The sequence below is a fragment of the Cydia amplana genome, chromosome 5 (genome assembly GCF_948474715.1).
Source record: "Cydia amplana chromosome 5, ilCydAmpl1.1, whole genome shotgun sequence".
Lineage (NCBI taxonomy): Eukaryota > Metazoa > Arthropoda > Insecta > Lepidoptera > Tortricidae > Cydia > Cydia amplana.
Genome location: NC_086073.1, coordinates 6,465,519 through 6,493,116, shown reverse-complemented (window position 1 = coordinate 6,493,116; position 27,598 = coordinate 6,465,519). Strand labels below are relative to the sequence as shown.

General features: G+C 36.4%; 1 protein-coding gene and 1 long non-coding RNA gene across 9 annotated transcripts in view; both read left to right on the top strand.

Moving 5' to 3' along the window:
- Positions 1–10,228, top strand: part of LOC134647880 (whirlin) — a 99,043-nt gene extending 88,815 nt beyond the window's left edge. For 5 of the 8 annotated variants that reach the window (XM_063502234.1, XM_063502235.1, XM_063502231.1 and 2 more), the window contains 4 exons: positions 6,124–6,204; positions 7,525–7,788; positions 8,291–8,431; positions 8,954–10,228. In XM_063502234.1, the coding sequence (XP_063358304.1) occupies positions 6,124–6,204; positions 7,525–7,788; positions 8,291–8,431; positions 8,954–9,034 (567 nt within the window). In that variant the 3' untranslated portion in view covers positions 9,035–10,228. The remainder of the gene's footprint in view (positions 1–6,123; positions 6,205–7,524; positions 7,789–8,290; positions 8,432–8,953) is intronic. The other 3 variants (XM_063502238.1, XM_063502237.1, XM_063502236.1) reach the window with 2 other exon arrangements.
- A 49-nt stretch (positions 10,229–10,277) lies between these two features.
- Positions 10,278–11,080, top strand: LOC134647879 (uncharacterized). Its single transcript, XR_010096863.1, has 2 exons — positions 10,278–10,589; positions 10,727–11,080. It is a non-coding gene; the product is annotated as an uncharacterized LOC134647879 (long non-coding RNA).
- The last annotated feature ends 16,518 nt before the right edge of the window (positions 11,081–27,598 follow it).

Genomic DNA, 27,598 nt, shown 5'->3' with positions numbered 1-27,598 from the left:
GGAGACTGTAGATAAATATAGAAAGTCTAAAGTTTTGAACGAACACCTATTATTTTACTCAAGAGGAAAGAGAAATCAAAATTCGATAGGTTCTGTCCGAATAAAGTTCATACAATTAACGCAATAATATGTACTAACTGCAAAAACGCATTCTGCAATTAGGCAGGTACCTACCATAATAATTATATGTAATGCAATATCATAAAGGAAGACAACACCAGCAATCGATAAAATCCAGGAAATGGTGTAAACGTTATTAATGATTCCCCACATGTTTAACACACATAACGAACGAAAACAAAAGGGCCCACAAAGGTATTGTTTGCAAGCGGCCCTGTTGGTTAAATGCGTCAGGAGATTTTAAAACCGCAATAGAAACATTGACCTCAATTAAAGATTTAACTCACCTGTCACGCTTATCCTGTTTGCGAGAATCACACTGCCTTCTATTTGTAAACAAGCTGTAGATCAAGTAGGCGAGCGACACGTACGAGTCGGTCGACAACTCGAGCAAGACTGGCCGCAGTGTTTCCACTGCGGGAGGGCAAAGGCGGCGCAGGCGGTTAGGTCCCAATGCGAAGGGAGCTAGCGCGGCCCGGGTCCAGCTACGCGAGCGATGGCAGGGCCGGCCGCATGCGAACTAGCCAGACCACCCGTGTACTACTAAAGGACCAGTAGGTTCTTGTAAAAAACCATTGGTATAAGTGTCGCAGGGAAATGATCAAAACAGAGATTTGAACAAATCTCTAAGGGATATGATCAAATCACGCAGGATGTTAAAATGGCGAATCCATATCATCATTTCCCTAGAAAAGTTCAGTCATTTGACCAAATCACTGACTCTGTTTAGTGAAAAGGCAAAATCGGCCAATAAACGCGAAACGCTTTTTCATTTCACTAGATTTGTTTAGGGATTTGACAAAATTCCTAACCACGACAGTAAGTTGACGAAACGAACTCAAAAAGTCAACTAGTTTTATCATTTCGCTAAACAGGTTTAGTGAAATGATAAAGTCTCAACTGGAAGATGGTACCTATATGGTGATTTGATTAAATCTCTGAACGGTTTAGTGAAATGACGAAAGCAAGTACCTACAGAATACAACAGTTTACTCTCTATAGTTAAGCGATTATTAAGTGAAATTGCAGCTAAGTTATCTGTATTTGGAGATCAGGGGTTCAAGAAGTGTTCCTGTAAAAAGTCCAAAGTACAATGCAAAACAAATCGTCGGGTGACAAGTAAAAGTCACTAACTAACACTCATTGAAATTATTGGACAATGAACCGTGTTACAACTGTTACAAGTGTAATACTCGTAAAGTGCATTGTTACTTTAATTTTTTGATAGTACTTAGTGACTTTTACTTGTCACCCGACGAAGATTAGATTAGATGTGCCTGTAAAAAAAAATGATATGTGTGTAACTCAAGATGCCACAAATCTACACATGTTTTAACAAATAATTGGCTACTTTCATACTAGTCAAATCAGCTACATTTTTAGAACTGTCAAAACGAGAGATTTGACCAAATCACTTAACTGTAGAGAGTAAACTGTTGTATTCTGTACTTGCTTTCGTCATTTCACTAAACCGTTCAGAGATTTAATCAAATCACCATAATTATACCATCTTCCAGTTGAGACTTCATCATTTCACTAAACCTGTTTCATCATTTCACTAAACCTGTTTAGCGAAATGATAAAACTAGTTGACTTTTTGAGTTCGTTTCGTCAACTTACTGTCGTGGTTAGGGATTTTGTCAAATCCCTAAACAAATCTAGTGAAATGAAAAAGCGTTTCGCGTTTATTGGCCGATTTTGTCTTTTCACTAAACAGAGTCAGTGATTTGGTCAAATGACTGAATTTTTCTAGGGAAATGATGATATGGATTCGCCATTTTAACATCCTGCGTGATTTGATCATATCCCTTAGAGATTTGTTCAAATCTCTGTTTTGATCATTTCCCTGCGACATAAGGTTAAAAAATAAGGTTACAAGATGTTTATAACAGGGATGTTGCGAACATCCGCATCCGCATCCGCAACCGCGGAACTTCCGCATTATTTTCAACATCCGCATCTGCATCCGCATCCGCATAAAATCGATGCGGAGCTTATGCGGATGCGGATGTCGAACAAGTCGGTACAGGAACGTCTTAGCGGCGGCGTAAGTGCTAGGTAATTCGTCATTACCTATAACGAAATCGCATAGATCCAGAAAAGTCGGCCAAGTTACTGTTTATTAAATATAACGCACCTATATTCTTGCTCAAACACTAAACGTTTCGTTTTTTTAATAAAAAAAATACTAAAAGTGTAATATTTGACGTTTTCTAAGTACCTAATCTTGACATACGCATCCGCATCCGCGGATGTGAGCCTTTAAATATCCGCATCCGCATCCGCGGATGTCAAAAAATCTGCATCCGCAACATCCCTGGTTTATAATATAATACGCTTAAATGTTATTCCTCTTTCAAATCAACCATCGTGCCTGCTTCCAACAGCGATGCAAAACAGTTATAAGAGTCAACCGCGACTTGTAAATACCTACACTGTATGATCATCATCAGATTGGAACAATTATCAAATAACGTTTTAAGTAAATTTTCTTAAAAACCTGCTCCGCACCGTTATTTCCCACGAGGCAGGCATCACTCCAAAACTGGATAAGCCGGAAATGGTCACATAAAAAACATAACACTGGGCACCTGTATTCATCAGTATCAAAACTTAACAGTCCTTTTTCCCATGGCACTCCGGGGCAAGAACACGCATAATTGTTTAGTATACACTGATCTAACCTACACGGAGTTCACAATATTATTAATTTATATTTAGCAAACGTATAGTTTAGTAGTATAAACGTTAGCCTTAATCTATAAGACATCTTACTTACTACCTTACTTTACAATTATGCAGTGGGTAATGTATGATTATTGCAAAGTTTGATAACTATATATGTATTATGTATTTATAAATGGTGTTTTAACTTCTTTCGATGATTGGACTTATAAAATGTTACGTAAAATGTTTCACTCTAAAAGGATTAAAGTATTAAAGAGTTGTGAGAAAGTGAAAATTATCGCGTGCAATGCAACGTAGTTGTATTATTCTTGTTTGGACACAATCAACAATGTCGTAAATTAGTTTGGAAACTCTCAAGTTGAATAACATGGTGTAACATGTCCATATTTAATGCAGAAGCAAAATAAGGGCATATTAAAAACCTTGTGATTTTTAAAGACCTAATTATGTAGGCATTGATTTGTTTTGGGAAATCGCGATACCTAATCAATCTAATCATTAACTAAAGCGAAAGCTGGTAATTGAATCAATAGCTCTTTAGAACGATTACTGAAGCGGACTAAGCTTGTGGTTAGTAAAAGTGAAATCAATGCTGGCTTTGTCCTCAGTTATAGGCAATATAGGTGGTTTCACTATCATCATTCAGATTACTTAGAACAAGAACCATCAGTCAAATGAACTCTCACAATCACTATTTCCATGTTAGCACAATTGATGATATTTTAACTATCTGTTCTGTGTGCAAGTATATTAAATGAGGAATATTCGTTCACGAATGAAATTAATTAAAGGCTATCGGGTTATCTTTAGCCGGTTGTTCTTTTGCTTTACAAAGTAACGGTGTGATTAGAGATATCGATTCATAGCTTCTATTGAAATAATAGTTACTAAAAGATTGATGCCGTTGGTTATAAAGAAACAGTTAAATCCCAATAGTGACTAAGTAATAATCTGATTATTTATTCTTATGTACTGTACTCATTTTTTTTTTGCTTATCTACACGTACCTATACTTATTTATTGCTATGAAAGTAACATTCCGATGCATTACCGATGCATTTTTTTCATTTTTATGTCAAGGTAATAGCGACTTAATGCATTCAACCTCGTCATCTTCATTATTGTCTATGTAGTATAGTAGCAACGAAAGTGCCGTAAGCGTCACGTCCCAAAAACTTTTGACTTCGTCATCTTTACAAAGACTCCGGTTGTAACGGAACCATATATATATAGAACATTATGTATTACGTATGATTATTGCAACTCGGTCAGAGAGTGCGTTTTCAACAAAGGGCTAATCAAGCCGTAAAAAAGTGATAAATCTCAGTCGGGTTCTATTGTGCATCTGTAAATTCTGTTATCGCAACTGTCTGTGGTAAAAGGAGCTGCATTTTTTCGACTGCAGCAGACGATAGGGCAACTTTTAATGGCGCCTAGGTACATACTTTCCAATCTTCTCTGTCGTTATACTCTTTGCAGAGTGACGTGGTCAACTGCTAATAATCAGGCACACATGTGGCTTGCCGTACAATTTCTCGCCATTAGCTGCCAAAATATTAGTGTTGTATCTCCTCAGACACCTACAGCGAAAATAAAACAAAACAAATAAGACGTAGAGCCCTATTTGCGCAAAAACTGACTGAATGTCTATGTATGTGATGGAAACTTGTCTAACAGTTTTTTTTGTAAGGTCTACAAACGGAGTTTATAGACCTTAAAAAAAAAAAAAAACCGGCCAAGTGCGAGTCGGACTCGCGCACGGAGGGTTCCGCACCATCAACAAAAAATAGAGCAAAACAAGCAAAAAAAACGGTCACCCATCCAAGTACTTACCCCGCCCGACGTTGCTTAACTTCGGTCAAAAATTACGATTGTTGTATGGGAGCCCCACTTAAATCTTTATTTTATTCTGTTTTTAGTATTTGTTGTTATAGCGGCAACAAAAATACATCATCTGTGAAAATTTCAACTGTCTAGCTATCACGGTTCGAGAGATACAGCCTGGTGACAGACGGACGGACGGACGGACGGACAGCGGAGTCTTAGTAATAGGGTCCCGTTTTTACCCTTTGGGTACGGAACCCTAAAAATCGATCAACTCCGAAGTATTTGGCAAATTTACTACATACGTAGTATACGGTGAGTCCAAGTGTGGCGTAGCCATAATCAGCGGCGCGTCATCGTATATCGCGCAGTCGGGAGCGGGCGCGTGTCGGACGACATCCAGCGATTTTATCGTGTTATTTACAGAACACGCTAACGAGACTCGTCGAGTTCTTCACGAACCAGATACACTATCTGGATAGGCGAGATATTCTGAGAAATAATCTTGTCGACTGTTAAGACTTAGATATATTAGCTCACGCACGTATGATAAGCTGTAGGTAGTTAAATTGCTCAGTAAGTATTTGAATGCAAATACTTGTAAGTACTTGTACTTATTTACTTGCATCAAAACAATCAACTTGCATAACCGCAAAGAAAAACACTGAAATTTTCAACAAAGGTTGTTTAGACAGACGGCAAGCAAAATTGGTGGAAAGTTGACGCGACATAACAAACAATGGAAACACAATAGGACAAAATTGTTGCATGACTCGAAAGTTAGCAACTACGTTCACGCCTGCTTGCCTTATGTCAGGGAGCATTAGAGGATTTATTACAGTTTTACGTACCTAACAGTAGATAATAGGTAATAGGTATTTAGATAGAATTTTAATTTTATGTGTCTACTTCTTTTCATGCATGCTATATGAAACATAGGATCAGGTATGTACTTATATAGTTCCCTTTATTGCATTATGTTTGTTACTTATTAATGATAGTAATTTTAACATTTTAAACGACGTGTAGGACCTTTTTATGGGGGTTAGTAAACTTCATAGTGAAAGCTTTGCAATTAATATTCAAATATGCCGTTACCTATTTATTTTCGTAAAAATACGTAGCTGGCTAGAAAATTACGTAGTTGTCGCTACATGTTAATTACTTTCTATTCGTATTAAATATATACCTTCGCATATTCCTAAGCAGTAATACATAGTCTATGAAATAAATGGAAATGGTTCGGTCTTTTCATTGTATGTAGTTAGCACTTTTCTTTGATAATATATAATCAAGTGTTTTGATGTAGGACTCGATATAGCATTCAGCTAGTTTATAATGTCTATTATAGAGCTTGTAAGTAAATCCCTAACCTTATAACATATATACAATGAGACTCGTGCAAGTGCGGTCTTGGGCTGGGCTTGCGTAGGGCGGCGCCGGCGCGCGCCCGGCAGCAGAGGCAGGTCCTGAGCGAGTGTGATGTTTCAGTGCGGCTATCTCGAGGGGCTGCGCTCATCACTCGGTGGCTGGACGCAGAAAGTTAAATCATGGTACTGGGGACGCCCACTAGTAAGTGCCCCGGCCTCTGCCAGCCGGAACGATCAGCGAGATGTCCTTAGCACATTGACAATTATTAACATTTGCACGATATTTTACAAAAAAAAAACTTTCCTATTCTTTAATTTAAAGTTATCGCTTTATAAACTCGGTGAAATTGCTTGATGTTAGAGAATAATTTGATTGTATGTTTTCACATTATATTATCGCTGCACTTCATTTCGGTGTTGATATTTTATTTGACTCATTAAAGTTAATTTCGAGGTAGCGTTGCACTTTTAATAATCTGTTTGTTCATTATAATTATTTTTTATTAGTTAGCCTGTAGTTGAGGTATATTTTTATATCGGATGGTGCGCTGCCGCTGCCGTGCCGCGCTGCATGTCATCCAGTAGTACCTACTCGGCCACAACGTTCAAGAAAGAGATCAACACCCGTGACCATACGTATACTTCTTTATAGCGTTGTATACTTACTCGTAGATTCTTTTTTCTGTTGCTAAGGCACGTTCTAACGTTCTACGTATCGTTTACCTACTTAGCTGGTGGTGTTGTAACAGAACTTGGATCATTTATTTTTTTACGCTACTACCTATGTACTTATTTCCAATTTTAGGGATATTATGTTGCATTTCGTTTAACTAATTTTGTAGGTTTATTTGAAACACCTAATTAGATAGGTAGTCGGGATAAATAATGCTGTAAGTCTTCATAATAACATTGTACACTTGTGGAATATAACTCTTTGAACCACGCCACCGAGTGATCGAAACGCATGATTCCGAGCCTCCAGCACACATCTCACTTACAGCTTCTCGATACATACGACGTGGATTGATCACTTTACATTACTGTAACTGAGGGGCACAAGGTTGTAAGTAACATTCACACCGAACTTGTACCTACTGTAGAGCCCTTGTAGCTGTCGCTATATTAGTTACAGCCCTCTGCCACCCAGCTACGTCCTCAATTTCTTAAAGCACCTGTACTTAGAGGCTGAAAATTAATTAGCTGTTTAGTATTGTAGCGGTAAACTATAGCGTGGATGTGGTGATAATAGTATCTACTTAAATAGGACAAACCTTCATTAACATATTTGTAATAAGAATCATAGTCTGGTCGTGTACATATTTCATACTTTTCACGTATTTTGGCTGCAGTTGAACTTTGAATATCGAATGTACAGGCTGCTTTTCCACCAGATATGTGATTGATATGTTGTGATATGAGATTATGGATATACTAGTAGCTAACCACGCAGTTCAGCATATATCTGGTGAAACAGCTGCCTTAGATTGATCAGGCGTCGATATCAAAGTTGATCGTATTACAGGAGTTGGCGCACAAGTTGTCTCGAAGTTTCGACATGAAGGAAGACGGTGGAGCGCTCGCGGAAGACCGGGGCGGGATCCGACGGCACCAGTCCATGCAGCGGCTGCAGCATGAGGCCGGGGACGAGGCGCGCGCGGCGCGCGTCGTGCCCGACCACCACGGCAACCTGCACGTCACCGTCAAGAAGACCAAGCCGATCCTCGGCATCGCCATAGAAGGCGGTGCCAACACTAAGCATCCGCTGCCTAGGATTATAAACATACACGTAAGACTATGTCATTGAGATGCTTTTTGATGGCATGATTGATGTTAAATATAATATACTTACTATTACTTTGTTAGTGTAAACTCTTCACTATGTGCCCGTTCAGAATCAAAATTTAAAATGTAAAAATGACGCTTTTACACTTTGATAACAACTTTGATAAGTTGTTCACTAAACTTAGTGTTCTCTCTCGACCAGGACTCCAATCAAGTCTTCTTGTTAATTATCAGCAATATTTTGAAATTTTCTTTTTAAAGTTAATTAAGTCAGAGAGGCCAGTGCTTGTAACGTGAATCAAATGAAGAATTTTGGGGTATCTCGAATCGTACCCACAAGTTTTCCCTCAGCAGTAATGAATAAATCATTTTTGTAGTACCTACCTAAATGTAAAGTTGAGTTACACTAAAACGGCTCGAGGACTTAACTCAAACCTGTCACTTATTTTGCATCTTCATAAGATAATGTGAACCTTGTATTGAAAAGTACGCACATTGATCAACAGGAGCATGGGGCAGCGTATGAAGCGGGAGGACTAGAGGTTGGTCAGTTGATACTGGCCGTCGACGGGCACAGGGTGGAAGGTCTGCAGCACCAGGACGTGGCGCGGCTGATCGCAGAGTCCTTCGCGCAGAGGGACAAACCGGTCAGTCTATACTTGCAGAATGTTTACGTAGAGCAGCCATCACAAAATCAAAATAAACTAAACAAATGCATTAAGAAACAAGCGCACATTGACGTATAATATCTAAGGACGGGCTAATGGGGCACTAAACATCGCTAGTTCAGCGATGCTACCCACGAATTCCAGCCAATCGTGCAGTCTAACGCGACTATTAGTTGCGACCAATAGCGCGCGTAATGCGAACTCGTCAACCAAACGCGCGCGTGATGCGAACTCATCAACCAATCGCGTTGTAGCGACTTCACACCGCTGTACTGGCCCCTGTCATTCCTCATTATTATTGCCCGTAAAGCCAGTCCCTAGATATCTATGTCAATGCAAACGCATAACAGATCAACAGACTGAGAGTCATATCAGCATAAAATTATCGAGTCGATTATTTAACAACCCTCAATTTGATAGCTTTTAGAGTAGTTCCAAAATTATAAGCATTACATATTAATATTACGTATAATTAATAAACTCTAAACTATATATTTACAGGAAATCGAGTTCCTAGTGGTCGAAGCAAAGAAATCGAACCTGGAGCCGAAGCCGACCGCGTTAATTTTTCTGGAGGCCTAACATCTACTGTCCCTCCCCGCCAGCGACCCCCCGGCCGCGCTGGGCACCGCGACCTTGGGGGCCGACCTCACCGCGCACACCACGGAATAGCCAACTCCAACCTGCGCTGCCACATGCTCTTCTAAACGCTTTTCTGAAACCCCGCTACCCCGCCGATAAATAAACATCCACATGATTACGTGTACGTGAGATGTGTACGAGTATTTTACACGAAATCATTGCGAGGGGTGCGGAGCAGAGACGTGCTCTACATGAGATCCGATTCGGACTACTTAATGTTGGACATCGACACTGATAATGACCCCACGTTTCGACGATGACGAGAGATACGGAAAATGACGCAGGTCTAGTAGGCTATAACAAAATTAATGGCACAAGGGAGGCAATCTAATTTTTTTACACCGTGACGAAATGTCCGAAACTATGATGAATTAGTTACGAAGCACACTGCCCGAAAGTTTATTAACTTTTCCTACAAAATTAATCTCCCTTATTTCTAAAAAAGGGAGTTTCGGGTAGTCGGAGAGATTTTGTAAATTATTTTCTAGAATTAGAAATTAAACCAATTTTAACAGTAGTCAGCGACTGAATTTTATAAAAAAATAACCCTACTTTTACTAACTAAAAATAAGTTCATCTTAATAGATCACACATTTAAGCGTTCACAGTTAAATTCGCAGTAAGTTCAATAAAATCAATTCCGTAACTAATTAAATAGGGCTAGAATATGAAGAAAAGACGATAACCTAAATCTTACGATGTTCAGTTTTGAGGCGAATTGTGCTGATAAAAAATGATTGGCATTGGTGCTATGGAAAGGGATAATTTAACAGTTTCGACTTTCCGGATCATATACATTGTAGTTTCATTAGGAATTCGATTAGTGCTTGGTCGGCATCATAGCATTTCATGAGAAGAAATTCACTCGAGAGCGTCATCCATGTGCCATCAGAATTGCGTTAGCGTTCGGGAAGTGCATCCAGAAGCGGGTTGACTTGGTGTCACCGCAGTAGCGCATCGTCATGTGTCATATGTGTCATGTAGAGAGAGCTTGCAGCACAGCGCACTCCCCTAAGCAAGCTGTTCCTATACACTTACACAACCCTTCATTCTATTAACCCTTTATCAGACTGACAGTTCAAAAATGACAATCGAATGTCTGTCTTACTCATTGAAAATAGAACACATGTTTGAAGTGCCGTATATGGGAAATATATATATTATGTCCCTTAGCCTGATAATGGGTTAACTCGTCTATTGATTGATTTTATTTTAGGCATAGAAAAAGTGCACTAATTGGAGTAATACTTGGTAGTGAATACTGCAAACTATACCTACATGTAAACTTGCGGTAACCCAGTTGTCAAGCGTTAAAGTCGAGTTGCCACATAACCCAAGGCATCGTACGCCATCTACTCTAGATGCCTAATTAAGCTTAGAATATATTGCTCCGATTCGTGCGTTTTTTTTTATTTCACCGACTATGATTTTGAGTAAATATACTTAATTTATAATGTAGAATTTAGCATCCGCAAGTCGATGTATATTTTATAAAGTTGTATTATAGAACCGATCGTAGAGCATAAAGTATATTTTTTTATTCGGTAGACTGAAATGACATTTCATACTATGAACATCAAGTGTCATTTCATACTATGAAATGTCATTTTAGTCTACCGAATAAAAAAATAGACTTTAGTACATATTTCGTTGTGCTTGTTCAGTTTGCTTGGCGGCTCCATCAGTGCGACATGTCATTCCATCAGGTAGTAAGCGGTGAGTTTACGAAATTATGGCGGAGAGGGATTTTAGCCCGCTCTTTTATTTATACATACCTATTTATAAGTAGATATTTAAATGAATGTGTGCAATATAATCAAATGTTACGTTAGGTGTAGAGTCAATATACATTGCGATGCTGTAGGCTTGGCGAAGCAAGGGTATAATTGCCGGAGTGTTTTGTTATTATAATCCCAGATTGGCTTGTTCATCAAACTCGAACAATTACATATTCATATGGGAAAAGAAAGTTTCGTGATGTGTGCAGCATCGCGCAGCATACTTCCGATGTATCGATGTGCGTGTTGCTAGTGCTTCAATTATAACAAACAGCTGTAGATATTGTACACGTTCCAGCCGGTATTGATATATGTACATTTATAAACTGAGACAATCTATGTATGTCATGCTAATTGAAAATTATACATCCGTTCTTGATTTTCCGGACATACAATTTGTGGTACTTATATAATTGTAAATATATATATCAGTATTTATTCATAAGCTGTAAATATCAGGTTTGAATGTTTTGTATAATATAAAATTAAAAATAAATATTTATTGAAGTTAGTGCCAAAAAGCATCTACAAACCGCGGGAGCGGGCGCGGCGCGGCGCAGCGTGCCGGCTCGTAAGTACGGACGGAGCGGCGCGGCGCGGCGGCGCGCAGCTCCCTCGTGGCTAGTTTTCTACGTCTATTACTCTACCAATTGCAGAATTCACCAAATACGCTTTTGACTGTTAGAATTTGGTCAACATCAAATACCGCGTCATATTTGATATTTATGTAGGTAAATGAATTGTATCACTTTGCATCCCTAGTTAGATATTCGGAAATTACGACAAATATTTTTTCACATTATACACGACACGCGTGTAGATCACATGGAAAAGGTGGAAAAACAAATTATAGTCATTTTCTGATGTTAACCACACGTGGACATCCGCCTTTTGAAACCTTACAATTTTACCTTTATCTATACTTAAAGTTAAAACATAAAGAAAAAAAACAGAATATGCACTGAGACAACTATATTTTGTACGTGTAATTATAATTAATTTTAACATGTATCTAAATTATATTTAAAATTATGTAATAAGTTTGTATGATTACCTACACATAAGCGAGCATCGTAGGCGCGGCGGGCACGCCCCGGCCTCTGAGTCAATTTGTCATTTACGTAAAACACTATATCATTTTCAAAGTAAATCCAAAAGCAATTTTAATGTAGATAAATAAGAATTATTTTTACTAGAACTACAACAAGTTACCTGTACAAGTAAAATAATTTTGGATTGTAATTAGGTTTGTCCCCTGACTTGTTTACCAACAGTTTGTAATAGCAACGGCACGCGGCCAGCCGCACTGCACCGCGCGAGAACGCAGCGCAGGCGCCGGTACAAGCTAAGCTAATTCACTATATAATCCTATTATAATACCTAATTATTGTAAGCCGTCCATTTATGTTCGCGATTATTTGAACGTTAATATATTTGTAGTAGCGGCTTATTAGCTGCGGAATCTCAAATTTGTCCTCGATGTGTTGGTAAACATTTCATAAAAGACATTGTATCGCAAAGTTTTTATCTTTAGCGCAGGTTTGGTTGAAAAGATCTATGTTGTAGTCTGTTGTTAAGTTTGTCGTTGATGACAAAAATATATTGTTATCTAGATATTTCTTGTTTTATTTATTGTGATCGATTCAATTGAATATTCGCTTTTAGAATCTGTAGGTTTCCACAGATTCCAAAAGAACGCCTACAAAATCTGACGAGCCACAAAATGCTTGTGTGGAGTACAATGTTACTATTATATACAAGGAGTAACAGCAATAATTTACGTTTCTTCACAAGCTCGGAAAGCCAGTCTTTATTCTTTAAAAATAGTGGCCAAAATCGCTTTTTATTCAAAAGTGTGTAGACTTGAGACGTTTTAATATTTACCTAATATGTATGTAGGTATATATATATACCTTTATAATAAAATAAAAATCTAAATTTAAATTCAACAAGTCAACAAGTGATAGTTATCATATGCAAATAACTAGAACGTAAAAATAATATTGAATATCATCAACAGTGATCGGAATTGGTAGTGCCATTTCACGGGACTTCGGTGCGTAAGCTTAGTACGGATATACCTTTTCACCCCGGGATTTCATATCACCTACTTTAATTAAAGACATGCCAAGAAATATTTTTGTGAAAAAAACCGGCCAAGTGCGAGTCGGACTCACGTTCCAAGGGTTCCGTACATTAAGTCCGACTCACGCTTGACTGCACATTTCTAATAGGTTTTCCTGTCATCTATAGGTAAAGAACTATTTTGTGTATTTTTTTCAAAATTTTAGACCCAGTAGTTTCGGTGATAAAGAAGGGGGGGGGGAAATAGTCATTTTTTGACTATTTTCTTGAATAACTGCTAAACTATTATTCCTAAAATTAAAAAAAATACCTATATATATTTGAAATCCTTACAATGAGCTCTTTCATTTGATATGTAACACGATATAGTTTGAAAAATGTAATTTTCTCATTTACCCCCCAAAAATGGCCTCCATATTTAAAATTCATTTATTTACGTTACACGTCACAAACTTACATATGTGTGCCAAATTTCATCTTAATTGGTCCAGTAGTTTCGGAGAAAATTGGCTGTGACAGACGGACGGACAGACAGACGCACGAGTGATCCTAATCCTATTAGGATTCCGTTTTTTCCTTTTGAGGTACGGAACCCTAAAAATAAGAGTCTTGGAATCCCGAGCCTTATCCATGTTAAGTACAATGTTTGAGGTCATTCACCCCAAATGGCACTACCTATTCCGATCATTGATCATCAACATTGACGATTCTCGCGGTGTTGTATGGGGGTTGTCATGCAGTAGTGTTGGTTAAGATTCGAGTCCTTTGAGTCCTCTGCTCTCGACTCAGTTTTGGACCCCATAATTATGTCAAAACTCCAGTTCTTTCCACCTTATTGTAGTCCCGAGTCTTTTGAAGAGACTTAAATCCTCACAATTTTTTACTAATTTTCAAAATGCATTGTAACAATAATGGATTATTAGGTACACAAATCATTCAATAACGCCTATTTTTTTTACTGTTATTTAGATAAAACTTATCAAATTTTTGATGTAGTGTTTATTCCGTGGCTCGAGTCTATTTGAATTAAGCTTAAAAAAGAATACACTGGTTAAGTCCAGAGTAGTCTTTTTTCCATCCATCCACTCCACTTACTTAAGAGTAAGACTCGAAAGTTTTTTAAGCGCTGAATCTTCAAAATGTTTCGATAATTCGACTCAAAGGACTCGAGTACACCAACATTTGTTGTCAGCCTGTTTTATTTATTAGACTCTGCCCGCCAGCAAAGTTTATCTCTCGTGCCTTCAAATCCTCGAAACGCTCAAGACTCTTCTACTTTAGAATAATCGCTTGCTCGTGTCAAAATATTAGCACGACAGGTAAATGTCATATATGTATAATATTTACTTATATTAATTATTTATTTTATTATAACAATTTATTTACATAAAACATATATACAGTGGTACTACTAAACTAAATTAATAACTAGCTTAAATCTAAAATAGGCCCTTGAGGCATTGTACCAAAGATGCAGGCCGTCCACTCTGTTATTTATTATTATATTTCACAAACTTCCCACGGACGAGGATAAACCGTAATTTGGGTTAATTTTTGATTTTTGCATCAGAGTCGTTGACAAAATACAAAAATCCAAATTTTCCATTCTGGGTCATCAACTCATCATTCATCAATGCTCAATCTATGTATAAACTTTTTTATTTTTTACACCAGAAGACAAGACACTTAGTTTTCATGCGAATCGGGAATGTGCAAACTTCTGAACCCTATAGAAACGAAACGTGAGCTATTAAGCTGTCCAACAGGTTTTGTTTGTCAATGAGACTTCTATACAAAGTTTATAAAGTAGAGGTATCGATCGAGTGTCTGTGATGTGGTTAGGTTAGAATTATGTTGACATGTTGTGATTAAGTTTACCACTTGAGTAGCACCAGTTAGGACTGAAAGTGAAAGGGAAATTTGGACCAATTTGGATCCTAAAAGTTCATCGCGCGGATATGTAAAATTTTATCAATTCAAATCACAAACATGTTTTAAAAACATTGTTTGACGTAAGAGCGATATACTTTTATCGCCAATAGCTGTCAACAGTTAACTAAATGTTTGTAATAAAATCTATAAACATTAGCTCATAAAAGTCATTACTAACAGAGCAATGTCCTGCGCTAGTACATCTAGTCTTATGCTTAACAACATAAGACTTTCCGGTCGGTGTACGGCGGTACATACATCTATTGTCAAGTAGCAGTACTGATAATTCCTGGTCTTTTTGGTACCAAAACTGATGTATGGAGTGAGCACTCTTGTCTTACTATATTTGTCTATGCCGTAACTGGCCATAATAAATAATCACTTCTTATTAACCTCCTTCGTTTAATAAGAAGCGATTATTTAAAACGCGCTGTTTGGTTACGGTTAATCTAACACACTCCTCCTGGCTTCGCTCGTCGTCGCACCTTTTGAATGATTAATGAACTCTAGTTTTCAGTAAGGAAGGCACTTTGCAAAAACAAGTTTTGACTGAAAAATTCTAGTTAAAACTAGTTTTTATCAAGCCGTTTCGGAAACGGGAAACTGGTTATAGTTTTTCTTTAGTGTATGATATTTCAGTTTATAGTTATTAACTAGTGAAAACGCGTTTTCACCAAGACAAGGTACCCATAAAACACGCTTTGCTTATAAACTGAAATAGATGTCATATATTAAAGAAAAAGTGACGAAACCCTCCAGTGGTGACGCTTTGCTTAGTTTGGTAATCTGTGTAAGATTGTCCCCAAATATAAAAATATAATGGCCACCACGTCTCGTGTGTCCAATATATACCTACTATTTCATTAAAATATAAATAAACATTAATTTTTAATTGCAAAATGTGTAAAATTAAGGCCCCAGAAGGTCATCAAAACATTTAAAATATAACAAGAATTATACTGAAAAAATACCGAAAAACATATTTTCAAATACTTGAATAACATATTTAATAATATACATAATAATACATAATATAATATAATATAATATATAATAGGTAATTACATAATCAGCAAATAAAATATCGTTTAGATATATAGATAGATTTATTTATTTCATAATACAGATTATATTATAAATTGCAGGCATGTAAATCTACAATAATTCATATTATGATCATCAAAACAAGGATGTCACCAGAATATAATCAATAAAATATTAAATTAAAAATAAAATAATTACAGAATGATAAGATTTTAAAATAATGTCAAGATAGTAGCTCCTGTGGCGGATCGTCAAAATCTATACATCATTCATAAATTCGCTAACAGAGTACAACGGTTTATCCAATAAAAAATCTCTTAATCGGCGTTCAGATGCTTGATCACACAGTTCACTTCTTATAACGGCCGGAAGTCGTTCATAATAGGTAGGTCCTATGACACGTGGGTTTTTCTGAGCCAGGGCCATACGGCGAGGAACCGTTCTTAGCCGTCCCGTGGAACGGACGTTTATACCCTCAACATGAACTCGTTTGAATTCGGATATATTGTTTCTTAAGGCCCCAGTACACAATGGGCCATCGCCGGCCACTCCAAGGGACGCATTTATGCGTTAGAGGGAGCAAGTGATATTGCTAGAGAACGCCTGCCTGTTTTAACGTTAAAATAATTATGAGTAAATGTGCTGGAAAATAAATAAGTGTTATCTTACATAAACACGTGGAACCTGTGTAAGTTTGGGAAAAATACTCGAACAGTGATAAACGTATGACAAAAATAAGATAAAAGGGTGTATGTAGCGGGGTAGGTTATCATTATCGGTAGGCCTTTATCTAATCTATATATATATATATATATATATGTATATATCTAATACCTTTAAACGAGCAATTCTTGTTTATTTATTTATATATATATATATATATATATTTCGGGGATCTCGGAAACGGCTCTAACGATTTCGATGAAATTTGGTATATAGGGATTTTTGGGGGCGAAAAATCGGTCTAGCTAGGTCTTATGTCTGGGAAAACGCGCATTTCCGAGTTATTATATGTTTTCCGAGCGAAGCTCGGTCACCCAGATATTAATACCTTTAAACGAGCAATTCTTGTATATTTATTTGTTTAATTATTTATTTATTTATATGTATATATATTTCGGGGATCTCGGGAACGGCTCTAACGATTTCGATGAAATTTGCTATATGGGGGTTTTCGGGGGCGAAAAATCGATCTAGCTAGGTTTTTTATATGTTTTCCGAGCAAAGCTCGGTCTCCCAGATATTTGTAACTTATGAACGATACACTTATAGATTATTGTTTTGCTAAAGTTAGAGCTGCCGCGATAATATCACCTCATGCCATCTGCTTTACAAACAATGACTAATGGAATACCTTATCGCGTAGGTATACAATACTGTTATAGACAATTTCAAAAAATATTGAGTTGAGGAGAGTCCCTACACTTTATCTAGAATCCCAACAACAATCCTAATGTAATGACTATGACACTATACTCTGGCAAACCTACTTAGTAGAAAAAGGCGCGAAATTCAAATGTTCAGTGGGAAGTCAACCCTTCACGCCTATTTTACTAAATTTGCCGCCTTTATATCTACTGACCAAGTGGATGTGCCAGAGTATAACTGTGCGGTGTGAAACAGGTGGCAATGCAATAATAGAACAACGCAATCGTCTCATGAATCTAGTATTAAACTAGATTGGGCATGAGTGGTGGGGATAACTGACAGAACGGGATAGTCTTATGTATCTTTCAGTAGGAGTAGCAGCGAAAGCGCTATTATTGTTTGTCCTTGTCACAGTCTCACTTTTTTTTTATTCCCCACCGTAAATTAGTATGGATGATTGGTCGAATTGATTTGTTGCCCACCATAACAAATAAATTCGACCAATCATAGCGTCGCATTGCGTATGTTTTGCCCCTCACGGAGGCACGCGTAGACCACTTCTATAGGATGCTACCTTCTATGAATCGTCTTGATAAGTAATGACACTAATGACAATTGAAAGAAAAGTACAGTCAGCGATAAAAACTTGTACTAAAAAATGTCTAAAGCTTGTAATTGTACTAATTATTTATACCTGAGGTCAACATAATAATATTTTACAGTGCATATGGTGCTACTTTACCGCCCTAGTGCGGTAAGAAGCTCAATACGTGGCATACGTGCCTATGTCGAAAATTTAAAGAGCCATTATGAAACCAGCCATTATTATGATTATGAGCCATTGTAAAATGTTGTACAATACACGTGCGAAACGAGTGGCGATAAATGGCGATAAACTAAAACATTTATCGCCACTCGTGTTTTAAATCGACACGAGTTTCTACTTTTCGCACTTGTATCGTAATGTACTATTATTCGTCTACATAGGTATTTAATTACCTTCCTCCTTCCTTTCCTAATTCTTTTGTTGGTGAAGTAGACAACGTATATTATTATATGTACTATCTACATAAGTGCTATGTAAATACCTATGTCAATGTACTATCGCAGAGTTACATACAATGGTGCAAGTAGGTATGGAAGATAATTTTGATGTCAACTGCAATTAAATTAACCAATTCTGCAATTAATTTAATTCTAGTACTTAATCTGAAAATCATTACCTATAATTTTAAATTGTTAATTGATTAGATAGCTAAATAAGTACTATGCAAGTCAATAAAATCATTAAAAAGTTAGTCATTCTTATATGTATTAATGACGTAATATAATACATTGCAATAATGACTAGTGATGCTCCTCTGAATACTACATATACTTAACCAAAGCGGATAAATCTAGTAAGCGCGTGCGAGCTTAATTGCCTTAGGTAATTATTGCACGTGTTTACAACAAATTACATTGATTTGTAAGATATCGTTAACATCTTATAGTCTTTCTTGTGTTCATATAAAATGAAGTTTCATCGTTTTACAAATATCTTTAATCGCATACAGCCGGCCTAGCCAACCTGACAATCGCTATCGCTTCGACTACGAAACGCTTTGTGTCTCTCTATCACTCTTCCATATTAGTGCGACAGTGACAGTTGCGTTTCGATCGCTACGGAGCGTAAGCGATTGGCACGTTGGCTACGCGGCCTGGAGTCGACGGTGTCTTTATTAAGTACAAGATTCGAGTTATTTCGAGTCCCGACACTCTCTCTAAAAATACTCGAAACAATTAGTCTTTTAAGGTTAATAATAAATGTGAAGTATCCAAGAACTGAATCTATTTCTTCTAAATCTAGATAAACAGGAAATCCTTTGTCTTGTACGAGTAGCCCAGAACCACATTTTACTTGCTACGATTCGTGGGTCCCACGTTGGACCAACAGGAACTGATAAATACAATTTTGTCGGCATAATAAAACACGACCACACACACACGACTATGATATGATTGACTTACATAGCTCCTGATTGATTAAATACATGCGGATGAAGTCGTGTGCAAAAACTCGATTGGGCTAAAAAAATTAATGTTACCTAATCATCAAATAAATTATACGAGTACCAATGCAAAGGTTTACTTATTAAAGGTACACTTAAATCCTTAAAATTTAATACTATTGTGCACACCGAAGCAAATTCGTATAGCATACGCTAGCAAACCTATAGACACAACACGAGCAAAAAAACGAGTGATGCAACTTTAACCGAGCAAGTATCATCCCAAGGTATAGCAGATACGTTACCGCGACGTGAGCTGACGCCATGGGATGAATGGAGCGACCCCCGTAAAGGTGTTCATCAGCCCGGTTGAACCCCTTCATATACAGGCGTACCTATTCTAATATTAAATATTAATAAGAGGGTGTGAATTAAATTTGGATTAGAAAAGTGACATTTCTGCAACCTAATTTCTTTAGGTATATTTCTTTCACGAGCTGTAGGCTACAGTTTTACAGTTTGAATAATTTTAATAACGTATACTCATGGTCTAGATTAAATTGTTTAAACTATGAGAACGCACAACAGTTTGATATTTTAAAACCTTTTAACATAAAAATGTATGACGATGAGATTAGATTAGGTTCGATAGACTCAAAAAATTGCGATAGTTTTCGAAAAAGCAGACGTTCTAAACAGCAAATAAGTAGTCGTTTATCACGTAGCAAAATACGGGCATATATATGTCTGTTTTAAAACAATTTATTTATTAATAATGTTTCATTTTGTCCCTGTCGGTAATACTATATCAATTTGAATAGCTGCAAAAATAAATGTTTCAGTGTCACTACACTACGACGCTACTACAAGATGCCGAGCCAGCCTGACGGACATGCATACGGAAGCACGTGGTCATAGTCTACAAACAACGTCTATAGTTTGTCAATTTCTAACAGGCCCCGAACGGCTTATCCTTTGTCTGTTGTTAAGTTCAACCGCACGTGCTTCTACCTGCCTAAAAAACTGGTTGGGCCGTTTTTACCGGTTATTGAATTACCACTCTATGGAGATTGCAATAAGGTTCAAAATGAACGGCCCAAAACGCCGGCGAGTCGAGCGCTACAGAACCAGTCTAAAATGTGTCATCGAGATGCGTAACAAAGGCGCGTTATCGGAGAGCGCACCTACACTGTTTTTTTGAGCGTTGGACTAGCCCGCGCTCAGGTGTCAATTAGAATAAATAAGCCCCTTTTTTGCAGGTAAGTATCACGTGCGGTCTTACTTAACAATAGACAAAGGATAAGCTGTTTTTTTTATACACTCGCGGCAGCTCGCGGCGCGCGTGGCGCGCGGCAAAAGCCGACAAGACAATAAACCGACGGCGCAGCGCGGCGCGGGCGCGGCTCACGCTATCGCCGTGCGCGTTGCGTCAGCCGCTTCACGTGCTAAATTAAGGTGCCCAGCGCTGGCGCAGCTCATCGACACCTTGACATCGGCAATATGACTAGACTTAGAAATGATGTGGGGTATTTAGGCCGCTCTAATTCGAAAAGCCATGAAGAGAAACAAAACGTTGTAGTCTATCAAAGTTCCGCTGCGTCAAACACGAACCGGCCGATTTAAGAAAACTGACTTGAGTTTATGTCTTAGTGTTCACAAAACAAATCAGTAACACTTTCAAGTCGGCATATTGAATATGTACTTACTTTACCTACCTCGAAACATTTCAGAATACAACGTCATATGGTTTAAGTATAGTCCAAAGTTCAAAATTAACAGTATAACTATTATTTGAATGAAGTAAATTATGCAATATACGTAAAAACTTAAATTAACCCAAAATAAATTATGGTATTGGTGTTGATATAAAATTTATATGTTTTTTACTTTTACGCCTTAGTTATTATTCTTCTTATGTTACGTTTATCTATTTTCCGCAAGAAAAAATACTTTATATTTCATAAAATATACTTACTTTAAATTCTGGGTTGTAGTTTATTTGATAGATATAAAGTAATTATTCAGTTCTTCACTAATACCTATGTAGTTTCACACGCGCAATGCACATGGTCGTGACATGTTGATAAAATAAATACTTAAATATTAATTAGGTATGATACGAGCGAAGACTATACAAAATATACTCTTTATAGTTATACCGAATTATACCCAATGTTTTAGTTAGGAACGTGGCTGGCTACTTCTACATACTATAATTTTATGTACCTAAGCATTATAAGTACCTATAGCATTATAAAATTATAAATACTCGTAATTATACACGATTTTGTCATGGAACCCTTATCCAATTGACATACAAAGAAATAGTCACCTCTATTTGTACCCCAGTATTTTTTAACAAATCGTCGTAGTACATATTAGATTTATAATTATAACCAAATGATGAAAGGTGGGTATTTCTGACGAGTAGGTCCGAGTCAAAAATGGGTGTTTTGACCCGAGCTTAACCTATGAATGAATACTAGGGAAGTAAAATATGTACATTGTAGGTATTTTACTTATTTCTTGAAGTAACTTTCACTGAAAATTTTAGATGAAAAGATCGTTATTAATGAAATAGGGAGTTAGGTAAATTTTGAACTGACGTAAAAGAAAAAAAAAACAATATAAATATTTGAAAACCCTGTAAAGCCTAAAGTCAGAAATGTATCACTTTCAGCCCGCATCATAAATAAACAATGACCCACTTTCACAGCACGAGAAATGAAAATTCCTTTAAACATGAATTGTAGCAATGTATGTCGCTTACATTGCCTTGGCCTAAAATAAGTTTGTTTAATTCAGATAATCTATGTTTAGATAATTGTCTATTAGTTCAATTCACAGCGTAAGTGTCAATGTATGTTTTGATGAGGCTGGCGCGTAACCGGTTCCGTCCGGATCCTAAGATGCGCGGCGTTTGCTCGACCTCTCGACACCACGCTCTACTTCCCTCCGGATCGCACTCGACTAAGAACAGTAAAATCCTCGTCGCCTATCTTGTTTTCCTACTGTTGCATTGAGCAAAGTTCATTGTGATATTTTCATGATATATAATTATGATTATTCATAGTTCTATCGATATTTTTATCATACTATTAACACTATTAATCCACTATATTAACTGTTACTATAACATACAAGTAAAACTCTCATTATGTAGGTAAGCGATAAATATCTTCTAATTTGTATTGTACCACAGAATAAATAATAGTACTAAGTACTTAGTAGGATAAAACGAAGTTAAAAAAAGCCAAGCGGTCAATGCAATAAAAGTTAGCGACTCGGGTACATAATACATATAGATAGGTATATCACGTTTTCCTTATTCGAATCTCAAGTACTGGAATTAAAATAAGATAATCAGGCTCCCTATAAGTGTGCAGCGTAAAAATGGCTTTTATCTATGCGATGAAAAGACACGAATGTCACGAATGAGGTAAGGGTACAATAAAATGTGTATGACCCAAAAATCTTATCATGGATCTTAAAGGCTAGATTACGCACGTAGAGTTTGTGCAGGGCAGGAAGAGAAGAGTCGTGAAATGTCTACTTTAAATATTATTGAAAAATCTGGTGTGGGCAAAATCATTCTATGTGCGCTGCCTTATGCAGAGAATATGTCTTATGACTATAATAGTAAAATAGCACACTACAATTCTTTGATGTACCATGCCATATCTGTCAATAAAATGTACCATTTCTTTGACTTAAATAAATTCATTGAACGCTTCATGCTAGCTCCAAGGAAGGTATTTTTGCCAAAGAAATATTTTGTATACCTAGTGGATTTATTGGCCTTTAATATTGAGCCAAATAAATTTAGTAGTGTTATAGCTAATTCTCAGTCAGCTGACAAAGTCAAGGACCCCGTGCCACATTTAAACTAGGTTGTAAGACAGCGGAAAAACGCCTGAGTATGAACATTATTCACCAGAATATTCAGGGTTTTTCCAGCAAAGAATTAGAAATAGGTTTATTTTTAGATAATAATAATGTTGAAGTTATGTGTATTACTGAACATTGGCTGAAACATGGACAGTTTTTATTTGATTTTGTTAACTTTAAATTAGTCAGTTTTTTTTGCTAGAAAGTCTGCTGTTCATGGTGGTTCCCTGATAATTGTTAAAAATTGCATGAAATCTAAAGAGCGTAAAGATATTGTAAATTATTCCATAGAAAGAGTTATAGAAATTTCCTGTGTAGAATTAGAAAAATATATTATTGTTTGTGTTTATAGACCACCATCAGCTGACTTCAGCACATTTGAAACTACAATGGAAAGTGTGCTGAAGTTAGTATGTAAGGGCCAAAAACATGTTATAGTCTGTGGAGATTTTAATGTTAACTTGCTCGAGTCCTCTAGTAATACTCTTAAAATGCTGTGTTTGTTTAAATCATTCAATTTATTTAACTTGTTTCTTGAACCTACCCGGGTAGGGGTAACTAGTGCAACATGTCTGGATAATATATTTTGTAATTGTGAATGTATAGATAAGCAAATATTTAACTGTTTTCATTCTGATCATAGCGGTCAAAGGGCTGTTTTCTTAAGCGATATTCATGATACTCCACAAACAATAACATACAGACCCATTACTAGTAGTCGCTTGGAATCATTCAAAAATGAAATTCAAAAAAATCTCTATATGTTACCATTTTCACATTATAACTGTAATAGTCTGTATGAAGATGTTTTTAGTGTAATTCTTTATCATTTTAATCAAAATTTCAAGGAGAAAACTATTAGTGGGTCAAAAACAAAAACTAGAACAAAGTTTAGTGAATGGGCTACTGCAGGCATTTATAAAAGTAGAAAAAGGCTTTATGAACTTTATGGTGAGAGAGAGCTGAACAAAAATTCTGATTTCCTGGACTATGTAAGGAACTACTCAAAAATCTTCAAGAGAGTGTGTGTAACAGCCAAGACAAACTATACAAGTTCTAAACTGAAAGTGTCGGACAACAAAGTGAAGACAACATGGAATATTATAAATAGGGAAGCTGGTAAATGTAAATCACGCGATTGTCAAGTCAACATTGTCTCGGATAAACAACTTACCATGTCAAACAACGATGTTGCCTCGGCATTCGAAGATTATTTTTCTAAAATAGCTATTAATACCACGAAATGTCTACATTCATCTTCGTCTCGAGCTCATTCCTTACTTTGCGCTAATGTTAAGAGATGTAATATTAACTTTGAGTTTAGTCAAGTAGATTCAGCAAATATTGTTAAAACATTCAAGTCACTCAATTTAAAGAAAACGGAAGATTTATGGGGAACATCAGTTCGAGTCATTAGTCATGTCATAGACGTAATAGCGCCTTACTTAGCCGTAATTTATAATATTTCAATTTCACAAGGCGTCTTTCCAGATCTTATGAAATATAGTAAAGTCATTCCTCTTTTTAAATCTGGTGACTCGAGTAATATGGCTAATTTCCGACCAATATCAATACTTCCTGTACTAAGTAAAGTTTTTGAAAAATTAATGTTAAATGATCTACTGGGTCACTTCAACAGACATACTTTACTTACAAGCAATCAGTTTGGTTTCACAAAGGGCCGTTCCACGACCGATGCTGCTTCGGTACTCATTAAACATATTTATAATATTTGGGAAAATTCTTGTGATGCAATTGGCATATTTTGTGATCTTTCTAAAGCATTTGATTGTGTGGATCATGGAACGCTCATTTTGAAATTAGAATACTATGGTCTGTCAGAAAATGCCCTAAACTTTATGTCTTCTTACCTTAGCAATAGAACACAAACAGTTGTTGTAAACAAAACCCAGTCTAGCGGAGCTGTAGTCCAATTAGGAGTGCCGCAAGGTTCTATTTTGGGTCCATTCCTGTTTTTGGTTTATATAAATGATTTGCCATGTATAGTAGAAAATCTTTGTGAAATAGTTCTTTTTGCTGATGACACATCATTACTTTTTAAGGTTGATCGGAAATCTACCGATTATAGTGTAATTAACAGCACACTCGTTAATGTACTTAACTGGTTTACTATGAACAATTTGCTTCTTAATGCTAAGAAAACCAAATGTATTAGATTTTCTTTGCCGAATGTTAAACCAGTCGATACTAAAATACTTTTGAATAATGAATGCTTAGAGATGGTAGATAAAGCTCTGTTTCTTGGTTTAACATTGGACAAAAATCTACAATCGAGTCCTCATATCGGAACACTAGCTAACAAATTAAGTTCGGCCGCTTACGCCGTGAGGAGAATTAGACAACTGACTAATGTTGAAACAGCTCGCCTTGTTTATTATAGTTATTTTCATAGTGTAATGTCATATGGTATTCTGGTTTGGGGCAAAGCAGCTGACATACAGACTATATTTGTCTTACAAAAGAGAGCCATTCGTTCTATATATAACTTAAGAGCGCGTGAATCATTAAGAGAACTTTTCAAAGAAATTAATATTTTAACTGTAGCTTCCCAATACATATATGATAGTATTATTTATGTTATTAAGAATCTAGACTCCTTCACTAAGAATTCTGATGTCCATAACTTTAACACTAGAAATAGAAATAAGCTTGCTATCAGAAAGTTTCGTGTCCGTAAAGTACAAAAGTCATTCGTTGGGCAATGCATTCATTTTTATAACAAGTTACCTGAGAATGCTTTAAGATTACCCTTTCCAGCTCTTAAGAATTACTTAAAAAAGTCATTGATGTTAAAAGCTTATTACAGAGTCGAGGACTACTTGACAGACAAACATGCATGGTCCAAACCAGAAACTAACTAATAAAAAGTAGTAGCAATTAAAAACATTGTATTATGTATAGAGTTATAGGTGACACAGCTCAGGTAAGCAGGAAAGCACATCAAATATTATATGTTGGTAATTAATAATAATCAATCAGATTTATATAATATGTTTTCCCATTTCTTTTAATAACTTTATTTTCTTTTCCTTTTGTAAGAATTTGATATGTTTTCTGAAAGAGCTACGATTTTGTATGATTCCATGTACATATGTATATTTTCTAAATCAAATTTCTATTACACCTTATGTGTATAATTGCATGAATTCTATAGTAATTTAAATTGTATTTTTTCCCTATTTTCTCGTAATGCATGTTAATTATAAGATGTAATTATTTTTGAAAAGATGTGTCCCGCCGAGTTTGTTGCCGGTCCCATATTGGGATACCCTCCTCCAATTGAGGAGGGATTTAAATCTTCTCGGGGCAGAGGTGTAGGGTTGGAGCCGGTCTACCTAGCTTTATTTGACGTTCATAAGCGCATTGTAATTATGCCTACTTGAATAAACTATCTTTTATCTTATCTTATCTTATCTTATGGGATCCAATCCAATACATTCAACGACACTTCTTTTTCCGCACAGACTTTACAAAAAATTAGGAATTAAGGGTTGATTAATATTCCCCTAGATAATGTCACAAAATTTAGTCTTCGGTTACCGCGATAGTTACTCATGAAATAAATAAATAAATATATATATTAATATCAAAATAATATTTCATAATGTCACAAATCTTTTTCCTACATCACAAACCAAAATTAGTTCATTAAAAATTAAGGAAATACCCTATAGATAATACTTAATTACAAGTCGCAATTTCCGAGCGGCAAACCATGACATGACCCGCCGGGTAATCGGACGGATAGCGGCGACGCGACGGGCGGCGATAACTGATAAACCCCAGGCACGCCCTATCAATACCACTGGTCATCTTTTTAACTGAAATTTCAGTAAAATAGGTATTCGATTTTTACCAGAAAATTTATCATGCGGTCATATATTGAATTAAATAGTATTTATCGCCATAACCAATTTTGTACAACGGATAACTATAAAACTATAAAATTTATATAATGGATAATTATGGGAATAAAAGAAAACTTGTTAGGTACCTATTTAGATTTAGTTGGAATGACTTTTGCCGTAACTTTAACTTAATAAAACTGGATAAATCGCGAAAAATATAAACTTATTTTTCATTATAAAGTCGCAATTGAAGGACGCAATGGAAAGTAACTCCGGTATGTTTGGGAACTGATAGCTTTGTATACAAGATCTTCGTGCATGACATGATTCGTGGCTTATCAAAATTCCAAAACAAAAAACAGATAGGTAATTCGAATTATCAATATGCCTAACCTTTGGGCTCCGTCGCTGAACATTTTGCGTTACTTAAAACCAGGGATGTTGCGAACATCCGCATCCGCATCCGCAACCGCGGAACTTCCGCATTATTTTCAACATCCGCATCCGCATCCGCATCCGCATAAAATTGATGCGGATTTAATGCGGATG